The following is an 18,637-nucleotide window of genomic DNA, read 5'->3' on the forward strand; positions in this document are numbered from 1 at the left end:
CACTTGGTGCTGCTTCAATGTCTCTGGTCATCACCTATCCATTGATGAAGAGGATCACCTACTGGCCACAGCTTGTGTTTGTTCTAACTTTCAACTGGGGGCTGGTCTGCTGTGCAGGGCTCCTGTGACTTATTTGTATCTTTTTAATATTTTACTTGTGTTTTTGTGTACTTTTATTTGTGTTTTCTATGTTATGTAAAGCACTTTGGTCAACTCTGTTGTTTTGAAATTTGCTCTATAAATGAAGTTGGATTGGATTGAAGGCTGTATATGTAGCAGCAGTGTCTTTCTACAGCCTGCTGCTGCCGGTCACCATCCTGGTCTAAGGGCTGTATCATGCACCACCACTTACCCCTTATCCCTAAACCTTTTTGCCATTTTTTTTTTTCTATTTTGAAAAAAATAGTTCAAATAGCTGATCTACAAGCTCACAACATTGTAGATCAGCTAGTTGAACCATTTAAAATGTTTTTTTCAAGATGGTAAAATATGGCAAAAAGGTTTAGGGATACCAGGTAAATAGCGCTCAAGATAGGGCCATTATGTATTTTCTACCTTTTGGAGTTGGATGGGGATCAAACTCAGGCACAGCTAGGATAATCTTTAGGTTGATGTACTTCTTGTTCTGTTCATTTAAAACGGTAATGGCTGGTTGATTTTACAAGTGTCATGAATGCTTATTTGAAGCAGAGGTGGTTATATATATATATATATATATATATATATATATATATATATATATATATATAGAGAGAGAGAGATAGGCCTAATAATAAAGGGTTGGTGCATTTCTTTAACACCAGTAGAATTATCTGCTGTAGTGTGTGCATACAGTCAGTAGGCTATACCCTATATACAGGTCCATCTCAATGAATTAGAATATTTTGTAAAAGTCCATTGTCTTCCGTAATATAATTCAAAAAGTGAGACTCTGGACATGACAAAAAACAGTGATGATTTGGGCCATGTTATCTGCTGGTGTTGATCCACTGACAGTGACAACTTAACAATGGTTTCAACACAGCCATCTTTTTAGAGTACATTGTCCTTAAGTATGTTGACAAGCTTCATGGAGATGCTAATTTTCCTTTCCAGCTCGATTTGGCACCTGCCCAGTGCCCACAGAGCCAAAACTACTAGTAATTGGTGTACTGACCATGGTATTACTGTGCTTAACTGACCAGCCAACTGGCCTGACCTGAACCCCACAGAGAATCTAGGTTGTATTGTCAAGAGGAAGGTGTGAGACAGTAGATTCAACAATTCAAATTCATTTACGGCTGTTATCAAAGCAAACATGGGCTTCCATAATACCTCAACAGTGCCACAGGCTGATCACCTCCATGCCACGCCATTGATGAAATGATTTGTTCAAAAGTAGTATTGACTGCATACATAATACTTTTCAGATGGTTGACATTTCACGTTTTTTAGTAGTCTCGTAAAACTAAAAAAGGTTTTAAATACTTCACTGTATGCACAATGAATCGAGAATATATGAAAGTTTCACTTTTTGAATTAAGAAAATGAACTTTTACAAAATATTCTAATTCATTGAGATGGACCTGTACATACCCTGCAGAAGGTATCTTGTTTGCCGAAACGTCGGTTCAATGAATGTTTCTTCCATCGTGACTACGAGCTGTGCGGCCTCTTTCCCTTTTTTCAAGTTGTAGGCCTATCTCCTGCGGTCAGCACCTCCCCACTACTGGTGTGCGCTCCTATACCCCTGTTTGTCTTGCATACGGTATGTGACATGTACTGTATAGGGTTGGCAACTCCCAACCTAGTTAAAAAGAAACATTCAAACCACCACCAAGGTTCGTGGAAATTGTACCTAGTTATTAAAAAAAAAAAAAAATGTAAATATAATATTATGTAATATTATTACTCTACTACTGTGAAATTAACTACTGGAAAAAGGAAAGTAAGCTATGAAAGTAACTAGTTACTTAAGTTGCTTTCCAACACTGCTGCCTACAACCCCCTCAAGGACCACTGGTTGACAACCACCGACATACCAACCCCCCCATGGGAACACACACTTAAACTCTTTCTCGCAGAATGTTTCAAAGCTACTTTTAGCCCTAATGTATCAAAATGTATCGCACCTTCTGTGAGAAAGAGTTTAAGTGTGTGTTCCCATGGGGGGGGATATCAAAATGTATCGAAATGTATCGCACCTTCTGTGAGAGAGTTTAAGTGTGTGTTCCCATGGGGGGGGGGGATATATCAAAATGTATCGCACCTTCTGTGAGAGAGTTTAAGTGTGTGTTCCCATGGGGGGGGGGGGGGATATCAAAATGTATCGCACCTTCTGTGAGAAAGAGTTTAAGTGTGTGTTCCCATGGGGGGGGGATATCAAAATGTATCGAAATGTATCGCACCTTCTGTGAGAGAGTTTAAGGGCCCTATTATGCGTGTCTTAAGTACCAGGTCTTATGACTTAACTTAAGACCTGGAGGCGTGGTCAATGCTGTTTGGCCACTCAGAATAGCCAAATGGCATTGATCACGCCTCCAGGTCTTAAGTTAAGTAATAAGACCTGGTACTTAAGACATGCATAATAGGGCCCTAAGGGGGGGGGGGGGGGGGGGGGGGCTGGCTATGTCAGTGGTTTTCAACCTGTGGTGAGGGGGTTCTAGGTGGTACCCGTGTGGAAAAGTACCTTAAGTAACTACTTACTTACTTACACGCGCACACACACGCGCACACGCACACAGAAAAAAAACACATGAAAGCACTAACATTAATTGTACCCACCAGTAATTATAACGTGCATTTATGTAACGTGTCACTGCAAAATTGTGGATTAAAAAGAGAGAAGAAAATACTGCAATATAGAATTGCTCTGTTACAAGTAAAAGTCCGGAATTTAACATTTTAATTGATTAAAAGTACAAAGGTATTGGTATCAAAATGTACTTAAGAGTACCAAAAGTAGAAAGTACTCATTATGCAGAATATGTCCCATTTCAACTTTCAAAATGTATACAAATCTTTTGGAAATAGCACTACATCTACAAGTTCACAAGCTTGTAGATCGGCTATTTTCAAATGACCGAAATGTATGGGGTTGAAGTGGTTAGTGTATGTTTTATTTTGTATCAACATCTACAAAGTAACTTGTAACTAAAGTTTTAAAATATTTGTAGTGGAGTAAAAGTACAATATTTGGATCCGAGATATACAGTACAGTAGAAGTAAAAGTATTGGGAATTGGAAATACTCAAATAAAGTAGGATAACTCAAAATTGTACTTAAGTACAGTATGTAAAGTAAAGGCACTTAGTTTCTTTACACCACTGTGTGCAGTAGCATGAGACTATTTCACCATGACAAGGAGACATATTCCTGATTCAGAGCTTCCACAACAACTCTTCACAACAAATATGAAATAAATCGGCTTCTAAATCAGCTATTTTCTCCATTTTAGGTTTTACACACTGTATTGGATAGATATTTAGAATTTGCCCAGGTGATGGGGTCCATTGAGTAGGCCTATACTGCTTAAAGGCAACTAGGACACGGGTCTGCAACCTTTTTCACATGAAGTGCCATGTTTTCTTTTTTGTGATAGTCAGTGTCCATCCATCCATCCATCCTCAACCGCTTATCCGTAGTCGGGTTGTGGGGCCAACAGCTCCACCAGAGTGTACCAGACTTCCCTCTCCAGAGCAACATTAGTAACTTCCTCCTGGGGGATCCCGAGACGTTCCAAGGCCAGTGAGTCGATGTAATCCTTATCATTACATCTAGGTCAGCTGCTTGTGGTCCTAACCCGATGTTCAGATCCTGGAATGTACTTTCTAGGTTGTGCAGTACCCGTGCAGTACTTGGAGGCCAGTCACAGCCTATGACATTACTACTATGATATCGCAGTCTATGACCTCAGTATGATGTCAGTTGACTCCATATTTGGGCATGTCTTTAGTCCACAATGTGGACTTCATACTTGAAGGTGCAACAGTCAAGGTTCAAGGTTGTTGCATACAAAGACGGCATAGTCATACACAATCATTTCACAAATGTTATCGATTATATGGGTTGCACAATTATTCAAAATGTTATGGTACTTTGGTCAATTGTACTTATACTTTGATATTTTGTCTGACTTGATTGTTAATGGGGTGTCTGTCATGTTATAGCACCTACAGAACATGATCGGGCCCAACTCAAGCGGTAGTGAAAAATGTTGGCATGACATTGGACTGGAGAGACAGCAAGTTGACCTGACAGTTGACTCTGAATCCCTTCAGAAGAGTATTTGGTATATACAGCAAGATACTGCACCATCAATGACATGCGGCACTAGGACTTTGACAAGAACGTGTGCAGGAGCACGTCCCATCACTTCGGGTGCTCTGCTCTGGGGTACCTTGGAAAACGTATCTGTGTTATGTTGTCAATTAGGTTAATGATGTACTTTCCGCAAGGTTTATGTTATGTCACAATGCAGTGAGGCTATAACTACTATACTTGGCAAACATGTTCTAACAGACTGCTGATAGATGCAACAAGAGCAGGTGTGGTTCTTTATTGTTGAAAAGTGTATGTAATTGAAATGTGACCCTATAATGACACTTGCACAGCATTATGTAATGGTTTATTTGAGTGAACATTTTGTCAGGTAAAACGCTTGACTGGCACCCAAGAGCATTTTCGTATTTGGCCAAACCAAATAGACAACACTGGCCCCCACTGTAAACAAAATAAATAATAATCTGGTTGCCTTCTATTTGTCACATTCCTATGGGAATGACCAGAAGTCAGGTGGCTTGATTTGCAGTAACATAACACATTTTTTTACAAGGTAAACATAACACAAGATCACCATTTACAAGAGGACTGACTCAACTGAGTCATAGTTCTTGCCAGAGTAGAAATATATTGTTCACAAGATACAGAAAAACTGTCTCTGGGGAGTTGACTCATAAGTCATAACTCTTTACACAATGTATTAATAATTGTTTACAATATCAAATGTTTACCCACAATGTTCACCCATGCACTCTTTATACTTGTGAGAATAAAGTGAACTTGAAGTTGGGGCATTTGTCAAAACAGTCTAAATGCCATGTATCTGTTTTATAATAGCAGTGTACATACCTGTATCAGAGTTCTTACGGCCATGAAAAACCTGAAAGTTATGGGAAATTATAATTTTGTATAAGACTTGGGAAAAGTCTTAAACAAAGGACTGTTAATTAAACCAAATAGGACTATTGATTAAACCAAATATAATTCTCCTCCAGAGCATCCACTCAACCAGAGAATGAACGGGTGAGACATAATGACAAGTCAGTGTTGCGTGTACAGCTCAATGTGGGAAGGTAATTCAAGTCAATTAAAAAATAAAATCAATTCTAAATCAAATGCTGCCATAAGTTGTTTTGTCTCCTACAACCAGAGCTGTATTAAATAATGCCACTCTGACAGTTACAAATCCATTTAATCCATTTTTATAATCTATTGCCATTGCCCATGTTGCCATTTCACAAGAGTATGATGCCAAATGACCAGTGAGAGAAAGACACTGCAAATTAGAATTAGATGATCATCAATAACAATATTGCCAATGTCTACACCAAAACAAAAAACAAGATCAAGAGTATTTTCCCTGTTATGTGTGGGACCCGTCACAGATAGACACCTAGTTTATCATCCAAAACTGGTGTATAATATGAATTAGCCCTGGTCCAGTGCTTACAGCGAGTCTCACTGATGCCCTGCTAGAGTCCCATCCACTGCTCACTAGCAGCTTTTCCCACTGTGTGCGAGGGTTTACAATTCCCCGAAAATAAACAAAACAACCTAACTACTCACCGACACAAAGCCTGCTAGACCTTAGAAGAAATGACTGTCCGGTACATTGCTTTATTAAAATGGCACAAAGTGCATTTTAGAGAGAAGCTGCATGTGGACCCGAGACGCTTCCCAACTTCGAGAATAGACTTTTACCAAGGTCTAGCAGGCTTTGTGTCGGTGAGTAGTTATGTCGTTTTGTTTAATTTCGGGGAATTGTAAACTCCCGCATGCAGTGGGAAAAGCTGCTAGTGAGCAGTGGATGGGAGTCCAGCAGGGCGTCAGTGAGAGAGACTCGCTGTAAGCACTGGACCAGGGCTAGGGGCAGAGCACTGGACCAGGGCTAGGGGCAGCTCACTGGACCAGGGCTAGGAGCAGAGCACTGGACCAGGGCTAGGGGCAGAGCAGCTCACTGGACCAGGGCTAGGAGCAGAGCACTGGACCAGGGCTAGGGGCAGCTCACTGGACCAGGGCTAGGGGCAGAGCACTGGACCAGGGCTAGGGGCAGCTCACTGGACCAGGGCTAGGGGCAGAGCACTGGACCAGGGCTAGGGGCAGCTCACTGGACCAGGGCTAGGGGCAGAGCACTGGACCAGGGCTAGGGGCAGCTCACTGGACCAGGGCTAGGGGCAGAGCAGCTCACTTGACCAGGGCTAGGGGCAGAGCAGCTCACTGGACCAGGGCTAGATATGAATAGGCCTCAACAGAGCACTTGTTGAAATGTCCATGTTTCATATCATGACTACAGTCTACAGCAGTGTAGTGTTTTTTGTTTTGCCAAACAATATCAGCCCTTTTCTCCCTTCAATATGCAGTACAGAGAAACATAGACTACATGAAGTGAGGTAGGCCCTATGTGGTATTGCTTTAATCTTTTGGAAACAAAAACAATATGCCAATTACTTATTCTATATAGCCTACATGGCAATGCAATAAATATACTGCTTTCTGAAGCCACACATACGAAAACAAGTCTTTTAACTACCACATTTGTCAGTTTTTCCAACATAATTAATTAAATTAATCAAACAAAACAACTCATGTGGTTAGTAAAGTAAAAAGGTCTAGTTGGCTGTTTTTCAAGCATATTGCCCTGTTCTTTGCATTTTCACTGTTGAGCTGTACTGGAAGGTGAATTGTCTCCATCCGAGTTTCATGCAATACAATCAGTATACCTGTAGGTGTCCTACTTGACAATAGGTCAACAACACTATAACCACCGCAATGAAGACAAAATAATCATCATTTAAGTCATGGATTGCAGACATGCGGTAAGCTATCGGCATGGTTGTGCTATGTATATAAATTATAGGAATCAACAGTAAAATAAGGTTTAATTCATACGGAAATAGCCTACAAGCTTGCAATGTGACACGTGAGCTTTTAGAACGGCTCTTTTCAGCACACTGGCACACATAATATTGCTGAGGGTTGCTCCTATAGGCCTGCTGCTAACTGGTGATGCATCTATGACTGGTGTTAATCTATGGGAAATAACAGGAATGGAAAATGTGTTACACTACAGAATAGACCTAAAAATCTATATGAGCACAGATATTTACTGTAGAAGTGCCTTTCGTCATGTTAATGTATTGACATCACTGATGTCAAAAATGTAATGTAAATATCACAATCTTATGTGTTAAGGGTACACAGAAGCACCACGAAACAGCCGAGTTCTATTTGCCTCAACCACGGTACCTAGTGGCACACATTATTAGTAGGCTATAGTAGTATAGTAATCAGATGGATGTGTTATTTTTTTGACATTGTTTCTCTAAATGGGATCCAGTCTACTACAGTCATTAAGCTTCCTCAGCTTGCACTTGTAGATGGGCCCAAAGTTGTCTGCTAGGTGTGGAAGGACCGTCTCACCAGCCAGCAACAACTCCATCTGCAGCTGGGGCAGCATGCGTCTCTCCTTGGTTCTATTCCTGTTGAATATATTATTGTCGTCCTCCAAGACTGAATGTCTATCTGTGGTGCAGGGGACATCAACGAGGACCCTGTCAAAGACATCCTTCTCGATTTCACCCCATTTTGTGCCATCCTCGGAGGTGATACGCAGTCTCCCTTTCAGAAGCTCCTTTGAAATGTAGCCGTCGATGACCTTTCTGAGACGTGAGGTCTCAATTGGTTAAAATACAATAAAAAGGATTTAAACGCCCAACTTTGACGTGGACGTGAGGTCCGAGACACCGACTTATCATTCACACATAGAAACCGTATTTCCTGGGTCTGAAGCAGAGCCAGGGTCTTTCCACCTGGAGCAGCACACAGGTCCAACACGCTGTGACCCTGCTGGACATCCAGCGCCAGGCAAGGCAAGATGGAGGCAGCATCCGTCAGGTAGTAAGACCATAAGCCATACACATCTGGTCTAGCAGGCTTGAATCTTGTGATATCTGCTCTTGGAAACACTAAACACTTGATGTTGGGGCTGAGCCGTGGCGGTGGCAGTTCTTGACCAGTGTACTCCTCCGTCCTGCCCTCTGACCTTGCTCCACCATCCTGGTCTGTGTTTGTGATGAAGTCCCTGCAGCCTTGGGCCTCTAGCTCAGCGACGACAGACTCGTCGGCAGAGAAGGTGTTGAGCAGGGCTCCGTACTTGCGCTCGGAGAGGAAGCCAACGCGGACCGACGGCCATCGTTATTTTCCCAGCTGGAGGCCATAGGTGGCGTCAAAGTTCTGCAGGGCCAGACTGCTGGCAGGGTACTTGGGTAGACTTCCGGCCCATTTGGCTTTTACACGGTTTCGTCTAGGAGTTAGACAACGTAAATCCTTGATTTTCCTCAGGAGTAATCTCATGTCCATGAGTGCCGACATCTTATAAACATTGTCTCAGGTATGAGAAGAGCCCGCTCTACAATCTCGTATTAGTAGTCACGCCATGTCACGCCATGTCACGCCACATCACTGGCTGGCACAGCCTGGCTATTTTTCTCCTGCAGGCAGAGGAAAAATGAAGAGAAAGCACCTTCTTCCTGGGCTTGATCGTGTAACCAATTCTCAGCCTGTGTTATGTCATTGTCAAACCTGGCAAACTCCCACCTTTGAAACTTCTGTTGTGTAGGGCAGGCCTACTCAACGGGCTGGGAAACCCAATGTGTTTAAACATTACATACCCATAAGGGTCCATTTAGTTCCAAACTATCATTTAGCTGGGGACCCCCTGAAACTCTGTCAAGGACCCCTTGGGGTCCCCGGACCCCACTTTGGGAACCACTGTTGTAGAGTATGGCACCTTTTGGCAGCTTGGTGATCATCGTCCAAGTATCCGGGCTGCGTGGTGGAGGGATGTGTATACTTCTGTAGTCCCATCGTGTCCCTAAACACAAACATTAAATGCCATTAACTCTTTGAGAGTTTCAAGGATTTCTATATAGTTTTTAGACTTCTCTATGGCAGAATGGCGTTTTTGAATGATTTATTGAAAATTCTCTGCTGTGAATGTGTGACAACGAAAGACCTTCAGAGAAAGCTTGGCTTGTCTGCTTCCAGGAAAAAAATGAACTGAGTTGATAAAATGTTTAGTTGTGGTGTTGGAAGCCATTTAAAAGAGCCTGCATTTACACTGGGTAGTGTTTCTAGGACAACAAAAAAAGTTATGACCGGTTGAAGTTTTATTTTCTAAATAACTTTTTTTCTGCTGGGCGTACATAGCCATGCAATATCTCATTTTAAAGGGTGAGTTGTCTAGTTCAATTAAAATAAAATAAAAAGTTTATCACATGTACCACTGTAGATATTTTGCCATCTATAAATAGCATGGTCAGTCATGATCAATCTGACCTATCCAGCTAAAAGTCCCCCTAGCTCTGAAATGGAACATCATATAAACTCAATTCTTTTTTGGGGTAAAATTAGACATTCTAACGCACATTTTGATATATACCATGTTTACATAGTCTTACCAGTACCGTGTCTATTCATGCATGTATCTCAAAAACCTGTTGTGAAGAAACAGTTTTGATAAAAAACTCATCCAAGGACATTGTTTTGATATGACTTTGTGCCCATGATATGTATCAAAATATAGACTTGAATGTATACTGTATTATAACAAAAAAATTGGGTTCTTACCATCTACCGTTACAGAGTAAATCACAGTTGAAACTCGCTTAGTCAAACCATAAACCTCAGACTAGTGAACAAAATAGCCATGACAGGTCTAACTCATTGTAAAAGCTTGTCTTTTATTTTTTATGACTACTAACATAATACAATTATAATAAATAGGCCTACATACAAAACAGTTGTCCCCAAACTCCCCAGTGTCCCCAAACCACTGCATTCCAGTTGTTCTTGACTGTGTGTGTGTGTGTAGGCTAAATTAAAAAAAAACAACAACTGAAATGAATGAATGCATCCGGTTCAGTGTCGGAGAACTCCATCGCAGTCTTGACTCTTCGTCTTCATCATCATCATCATCATCATCATCCTCCTCCTCCGATGCCAGTTCTAAATATATAAAAATAAACATTTAGCTGTAGTCAGCCCGGCCAATAGCCAGTTGGGGGGGGGGGGACGTAGGCTATCTGACATCATCGTCATCATCATCATCACACGGAGACACACTAAACAATGTACAATCATGATTGTATACAATATACAATGAATGCAATTATCATGCAAGCTCAGACGTCAATGAAACGTCATACAGATCTTATATAATACGCTACTGTTAGCTTCACTCCCCGTCCCCCCTCCGATCCTTGTAGCAACGTCATCATAACCACGCGTTGCTTCAGTAAACGATGCATGTTTGTTCTCCGTCTTTGTAGACAGTAAATAAAAGGAGCGAACATTACTCTAAAGATCAGATCGCCTATAAGGCACGCTACAATATAAAATACTTGTACTGCCATGCGTGCATGCCTGCTACGATACATTTGTACTGCACCAACCAACCGATCGACACCAACCCCCCCCTCCAGCCCTTAGCCAGCACCAATGCACCGACCAACACCATTAGCCAGCACCTTCGGTGCTGGCTAATGGCTGGGGGCCATCGTGGTGAGTCATTCTGGCGTCATGATCTGACTAGTAGTAGTAATTATCCAAGCATCTATTTGTAGCGATCATCTTATGATTTCTGATCACTATAGAAGGGCATTTTCTACAATAAGATTACCTCAAAACATTCCGGGTTGATCGTCTTCTTCAATGGTTTCCCGGTATAGCTCATCGGACGACGATGGGGAGACAATGAAAAAAGGAGGGAGGGAGCAGCGAGTCTCGCTGTAAGCACTGGACCAGGGCTACTCCGCCTGGAGAAGGCGACTGGGACGCGTATGGATCAATACTACTACCACAAAACTCGCTCAAATAAATAGTACTGCTTTCAACTTTTTCTGCTAGAAAATCGCTCGGGCGAGACGGCAAACAGGCAAAACAATGAAAACTATGAAGACTCCCTCTGCCCCCACTGTTTACAGGGGGTGGGACCAGCTTCCAATGGCAACACGTACACGTGTGTCACGTGACACGGGTTTTCTGGGTAATGTAGTTGGAATATAAGCTCAGGAATTTAAACAGCGCTTCGGAGCATATTAATATGTTTAGATTCATCAAAAACTGTGAAGACGCCAATTGGCGTCATTGATCATTTACGGAATTCTGATGAAGACGCCAATTGGCGTCTTTCACCTTCTAAGGGTTAACAATAAAGATAATTTAATGTTTGTTTTGTTTTACATCACCATTACATCACCTAATCAACATGAGTTAGACTTTAATATATTAGCGCCTCTCACTTCACACAGGTGTGATTTTTTATAGAAGTGACAAAATAGAAATTGTTTACCAATTGTTTACCATGCCCTCTTGACTTATAGCCATCTTCAGGGTCCCCACGGACACATTAATCCTACAATCCACACATGCAGATGTAATCGCATCATGGTTCGTGTGCAATCGTGCACATGAAGTGGAAGAATTAACCCTTTCTATTGCTTTGCCCCACCAGTTATACGAGAAGGTAGTATAAATGTCCCTCTCCCAGGCGGCTCTATATTCTTAGATATATTTGTATTACTATTGAGGGATGTAATGCCAATATAAATCTGGGATATATGCCATAAGTTATAGTTATAGTTCTTCCCATGGTTGAATAGTTGGCAACGATGGGAAAGAACGGAATTGCGTGGATACGTAGTGTCACATCTAAAAATAGCGGAACAGGTGTTAAAGGAGAATTCCATGCTAGAAGGCTTTCTTATCTTTCTTTGTAGTTGTTACGTCCCCACCAAAGAGGTCCAGGTGTTTTTTTTCCCTACCATAAGCCCTCAATGAATTGCATTGAAGTGAATGGGAATTTAATGGGGCTATGGGGTGTTGTGCTAATTCGCTTATTTCCATCGAAATAAGTAGTAAAGTGTGCCGCTTGGGATATTATTTACATTGTGAAGAGAGGATATTGTGGCGACTGATACACAACTCAGGAGCAGAGAGTCAGGTTTTCCCATTCACTAGGGCATTTATTGGATATAAATTGGGAAACAGAAATCAGAAATTAACTTGCCTCTTTTTCTTTGCAGGGGAATGCAGTCAAAGGTAAGTTTCAACACACAGTTCATTTCCAGGTTAATAGGAGGATCTTCGTCGCTGGACTTCGTCGCTGGACGTCACAGGTAGATTTGGATTACTTTCCCCGGGGCTCGGGTAAGTATTCCTGCAAGGGATTCCACAGGTGAGTATACGGGATTGACACAGATAGTTTCAGGCCTATTGTAGCTCTTAATCTCAGCTCTTCTTCTCCCACAGGGGGGTATCAACTGGTCTAGCCAGACAGATGGATAACAGTCAATATGCGCCCTCAGAAGGGGGGGTTTCAGAGGGATAAGTATTTCTACTCAGCCTGTACTTGAGTAGATGTACTCCTTCCGTATACGCTGTGTACTGGGGTCGTATTTCTACTCCTTTTCCATACTCCTGTACTCTGGTTGCTGCCCTTCCATTTCCATAGGCCGATAGTCACTTGTTTCTAGCCGGTTTCATGCACGCGCCTTTCGGCCATGGAGCGCGTGCCCGGTATATTGCCTGCGAGTGAGATACAGAGAATACACTCGTCAGTCTAAGGATTTCATCATATATCATAGAATGGTATTTGAAATAGTGGTGTTTTAGCTTACCTCCCAATGCTGTTGCCCTCAGCCTCGCCTCGTCTCTGGAGAGTGGATCTGTTAGAGAGACAGAGAGCTCGCCCCTTTATACTGCTGTGCTCAGGTGCGCTGATGAATGCAGGTGCTCCTAGGTGTCTGAGTTGATGATGAGGGATGTACCTGCTGTCAATCACCCGACCTAAAGGGCGGTGGCTTATTGGCGCTCTCTGTCTCCCTCTCTCTCCAGAGCGGCGCTTGCATATTGGGCGATAACTAACCACTGAGACACCACATACCCCTCCACTTAGATTCTGCTTGGGGCCCGGGCTTTCCCTGGGTTCTTCATACTGTCTAGACAGTGCGTCAGCATGGGGGATGTTATGGCCTGGCCTATGTTCCACCTTGAACTTGTAGTTCTGTAGTTCTAGGAACCATCTTGTCACTCGGGCATTCGTATCCTTGTTGCTGGCCATCCATCTCAGGGGGGCGTGGTCAGTAATGACCGTGAACTGGTGTCCCCATAAGTAGTACCGGAGGTGATGGATCGCCCATTTCACGGCCAGGCATTCTTTTTCCACTGTGGCATAGTTATTCTCGTGGTCCAGGAGCTTCCTGCTGATGAAGGTGACGGGGTGCTCGTCTCCTTCCATCTCCTGGGCTAACACCGCACCTAGGCCCGTGCCGGAGGCGTTGGTGTACAGAACGAATGGCCGCGCGAAGTCGGGTGCCCTCAACACCGGCTCCGCGCATAGCGCCGCCTTTAGGCGCTGGAATGCCTCTTCTGCTTCGGGGGTCCATCTCACATGGTTTGGCAGTTTCTGCCGTGTCAGTTCACGTCGAGAAGCCCTCTATACATTTCTGGTAGTATGCCATGAGTCCCAGAAAAGATTTCACTTGTTTCTTGGTCATGGGCTGCGGCCAGTTGCGGATGCGCTCGACTTTCCTCGTCTGGGGTTTAATACAGCCTCTCCCTATGGTGTGCCCCAGGTAGTCGGTCTCCGTCAGGCCGAGTGGGCATTTCTTCGCGTTGGCTGTCAGTCCCGCCTTCCGCAGCGCTCCCAGGATGGCCTCGAGGTGCTGTAGGTGTGATTCCCAGGTCTCCGAGTGGATGATGGGAATTATTAAGAATTATTAAGTATGCGTTTCGGATTTCCAGCTGTGTTTCTGCCATTGCATGGCAGGCACCCAGAATGATAAAAAATACTGCCTACAGGATGAGACCATAATATAATAGTAAAACATATATAGTATAAAGGTACTGCAATTACAGTACAAAATAATGAGGACATAGCATAAGGACAACAAAAATGGCAATAACAACAGATATACACAAAAGTTAAAAGGATAAAACATAAAAAGAAAGAATTAACACAGAAATGGTTTGACATCAAATTCCTCATTCAGCCATTGAGGAGCCATAGTGTTGTGTATTGTGGTGTCTCAGTGGTTAGTTATCACCCAATATGCAAGCGCCGCTCTGGAGAGAGAGGGAGACAGAGAGCGCCAATAAGCCACCGCCCTTTAGGTCGGGTGATTGACAGCAGGTACATCCCTCATCATCAACTCAGACACCTAGGAGCACCTGCATTCATCAGCGCACCTGAGCACAGCAGTATAAAGGGGCGAGCTCTCTGTCTCTCTAACAGATCCACTCTCCAGAGACGAGGCGAGGCTGAGGGCAACAGCATTGGGCGGTAAGCTAAGACACCACTATTTCAAATACCATTCTATGATATATGATGAAATCCTTAGACTGACGAGTGTATTCTCTGTATCTCACTCGCAGGCAATATACCGGGCACGCGCTCCGTGGCGCGTGCATGAAACCGGCTAGAAACAAGTGACTATCGGCCTATGGAAATGGAAGGGCCGCAACCAGAGTACAGGAGTATGGAAAAGGAGTAGAAATACGACCCCAGTACACAGCGTATACGGAAGGAGTACATCTACTCAAGTACAGGCTGAGTAGAAATACTTATCCCTGTGAAACCCCCCCTTCTGATGGCGCATATTGACTGTTATCCATCTGTCTGGCTAGACCTGTTGATACCCCCCTGTGGGAGAAGAGGAGCTGAGATTAAGAGCTACAATAGGCCTGAAACTATCTGTGTAAACCCCGTATACTCACCTGTGGAATCCCTTGCAGGAATACTTACCCAATCCCCCGGGGAAAGTACTCCAAACCTACCTGTGACGTCCAGCGACGAAGTCCAGAGACGAAGATCCTCCTATTAACCTGGAAATGAACTATGTGTTGAAACTTACCTTTGACTGCATTCCCCTGCAAAGAAAAAGAGACAAGTTAATTTCTGATATCTGATTTCTGTTTCCCGATTTATATCCAAAAAAAGCCCTAGTGAATGGGCAAACCTGACTCTCTGCTCCTGAGTTGTGTATCAGTCGCCACAGTATAAATATAAAAAGCTTCACGTTGAAGTAGGAGTCGATTGTGGTCACCACCGCGAGGGGGTCTCTCTACCTTCTCAATAGAGCACCGAAGTCCTGACGTCACTGTCAGTAGAGGGCGTCAGTCCACAGGTTTGCCTACTTTTTATTTGCATTGTAATCTCCATAGGGGGGTTTTAGATCGCCTCATATAAGAACTGTGTTTGAAAAATAAACCGATCACCCCGGCCCTTTCACTCATATGGATATGAAGCATCGACTGAAGGTGGAAATGGACAAATATACCCAAAGAGTTGTAGGAGTGGTTTACACCACTCAAAAATCACACCCGTGTGAACTGAGTGGTGTAAGGTCTTATATAGACTGATCAACTGTGGTCTGACGTAATGTCTGACGTAATGAAATCACACCCGTGTGAACTGGGTGACCATAGCAACCATGCTCATGTTTTGGTACGAACAGGCACGTAAACTAACAAAGCCAGTTGTAGGAGTGGTTTACACCACTCAAAAAGCGTTAGAAACGAGTCAAACAACCCAGAGACTACATTTCCGGGTAGGTGGGTGGCTGCATCTGCCCGTCGCACAACAATGTTAATTACGTTATTTTATTGATATACAACTGGCTTTGTTAGTTTACGTGTCTGTCCGTTTATGTGTCTGTCCGTACCAAAAAAATCACACCCGTGTGAACTGAGTGGTGTAAGGTTTTATATAGCATGATCAGCTGTGGTCTGACGTAATGTCTGACGTAATGAAATCACACCCGGGTGAACTGAGTGACCACTTTCCTAGATCTAGGCTATTGAGTTCAGCATTCAGCATCTCTTTTGATGCGAGGTATTATATAAGGTAAGGTATTATATAGCCTGATCAGCTCTGATCTGACGTAATGAAATCACACCCGGATGTGATTTCACAACTGGTTTTTTTTGTGCAGAAAAAATGAGCATGGTTGCTACGGTCATCCAGTTCACCCGGGTGTGATTTAATTACGTCAGGTCACAAAAGCCAGTTGTAGGAGTGGTTTACACCACTCAAAAATGAGCACGGTTGCTATGGTTCACACGGGTGTGATTTCATTACGTCAGACATTACGTCAGACCACAGCTGATCAGTCTATATAAGACCTTACACCACTCAGTTCACACGGGTGTGATTCTTTTTTGGTACGAACAGACACGGGTACAAAGCCAGTTGTTGGAGTGGTTTACACCACTCAAAAATACATGAACCTGTGTATTGGCACCCTCTACTGAAAGTGACGTCAGACTTCGGTGCTCTATACCCCAGTATTTTAAAGAGGAAATATTGTGCCCCATTTTTGAGTGGTGCAAACCACTCCAACAACCAGCTTTTGTATCCGTGTTTGTGTGTACCTGTACGTGGGGCCCGAAAGAATGAGCATGGTTACTATGGTCACTGACATTACGTCAGACCACAGATGATCAGGCTATATTATAAGACCTTGCACCACTCAGTTCACACAGGTGTGATTTTTTTTAAATCAACTAAACTAGAACTGTAAGTATGAACAAAATCATTAACATGGTGAAACACATCTTGATGACATCATCAAGATGTGTTTCACCATGTTAATGATTTTTTTCCAGACCTCCAGTTCTAGGAAACACAGAATGGGGGGACTTTTTTATTATTTCCACACAACAGCTCTATGGTATATTAATGACATAGTAGAATGTTGAAAATGAGTGGAATGCCCTTTTAAGAGCTTCCTCTGTTCTCACTCTCCTATAGGACGTTATTATTTGATCATTCTTTATGTTGTAATTGCAGTCATATATCACAAAGATCGGCAGATGGTCGCTAATGTCATTCATTAGTATACCACTCACTATATTATTCTCCATATTATTAGTAAAGATATTGTCAATTAGAGTAGCAGAATGTGATGTTATTCTAGTTGGTTTGGATATAATGGGAAATAAACTCATACTATACATTGCCGCTGTGAAATCATCAATGAATGCATTATTTTTAGGATTCAAGAGGTCAAGGTTAAAATCACCACAAATATAGGCGACCTTCTGCACGACCTTTGAGAACATCCCCTCCATGAAGTTCTTGAAAGCTTCAACACTGTTATCGGGTGCTCTATAAATACAGCTGACAATAATGTTTTTCTTATTTTCCATGCAGATCTCTACAGTGACACATTCACAAACATCTTCAACCGCAGCAGTCATGCTTTCTACAATCTTATATTTTAATCTGTTGTCTATATAAAGGGCAGTCCCCCGTCCAGCTTTATTTGATCTGTTTATAAAGTTAAGGTCATAACCGTCCATCTCAAAGTCCACCCCCCTCTCTATGCTGAGCCATGTCTCCGAAATAGCGATTACATTGAATGGTATGGTAAACTGTCTCAGGTAATCTTTGATATTATTGAAGTTAGCATATAGACTCCTGCCGTTGAAGTGAATGATAGATATACTGTTAACAAACTTTATATTGTTGTTAAACTGGTCCTCTGAATAGTAACTGCAGTTGTCATTTACATTTATAAAGAAGTTAGTATCTGGATCAATGTCTTCATTCATATCATGCATGATGAGCAGTCAGAAGTCATATAAAGCCAGCCCATCCACCGCATGAATGATGCACTGCGAACGCACCCGCATAGGCAGCACAGCGCACACACACAGCACAGTACAACCACACACACACATGCCGAGAGAGAGAGAGAGAGAGCGCGTGCGCAGGTTGGGAGAGAGCATGTTTGAGCGAGAGAGAGAGGAGGGGAGAGAGGGACGGAGAGAGAGAGAGAGAGAGCGCACAACATGGTATTAGTTCTTGCAGTCTTTCCAGACGAAAAAACAAAAACGCACTCTCCACTGCATCCAGTGTCAATTTTAAGTCCTCAAGTGGGGTGAGAAAAAAACAATAGAAGAGGCAATTTATAGCGCCGGTAACGAACCCCGCAGACCGATAATCCCGTACATGCAGAAGCACAGTTCCAAAAAGGAAAAATAATCCTTTGCCTTTATTTAAGACCAATAATCCTGAGCAAAAAGTAGAGAAGCGATCATGCCACCTGGCTGTATGTAGGGATGCCATAACAAAAATTGTCAATGCAAAAAAGTATTTGAAGGTTAATCCATTCATGTCTCTCTTCTGGAATAGTTTAGAGAAAGCATATGCACAGGAAGTGCGATATTTAAGAAGCAAAAAAATATGCCGAAGGCCTCCAATCAAAAGCCATAGCCCTACATGGAAGTAGTCTGGGCTATTATAGGTCTTTGCATAGTTATAAAAAAATAAATCCTTCAGCCAGCAGGGGGGGTTCTCAGTGGTAGTATGCAC

General features: G+C 42.8%; 1 protein-coding gene and 1 pseudogene across 2 annotated transcripts in view; both read right to left on the reverse strand.

The window, feature by feature from the left end:
* LOC306943933 (elongation factor Ts, mitochondrial-like) overlaps window positions 1–15,185 on the reverse strand; it is a gene marked incomplete at both ends in the record, with an annotated part of 292,477 nt that extends 277,292 nt beyond the window's left edge. The window contains 6 exons of the mRNA XM_079530487.1: window positions 8,842–8,885; window positions 12,453–12,478; window positions 12,939–12,973; window positions 13,205–13,726; window positions 13,803–14,006; window positions 15,174–15,185. Coding sequence (XP_079386613.1) covers window positions 8,842–8,885; window positions 12,453–12,478; window positions 12,939–12,973; window positions 13,205–13,726; window positions 13,803–14,006; window positions 15,174–15,185 — 843 coding nt within the window. The remainder of the gene's footprint in view (window positions 1–8,841; window positions 8,886–12,452; window positions 12,479–12,938; window positions 12,974–13,204; window positions 13,727–13,802; window positions 14,007–15,173) is intronic.
* Window positions 7,583–8,631, reverse strand: LOC306912381 (5-cytosine rRNA methyltransferase NSUN4-like; annotated as a pseudogene). The gene is made up of 2 exons: window positions 7,952–8,631; window positions 7,583–7,919 (listed from the first exon to the last, which is right to left on the reverse strand). The product of its transcript is annotated as a 5-cytosine rRNA methyltransferase NSUN4-like (transcript).
* Window positions 15,186–18,637: the final 3,452 nt, after the last annotated feature.

This window comes from Electrona antarctica (assembly GCF_951216825.1).
Source record: "Electrona antarctica genome assembly, chromosome: 2".
Lineage (NCBI taxonomy): Eukaryota > Metazoa > Chordata > Actinopteri > Myctophiformes > Myctophidae > Electrona > Electrona antarctica.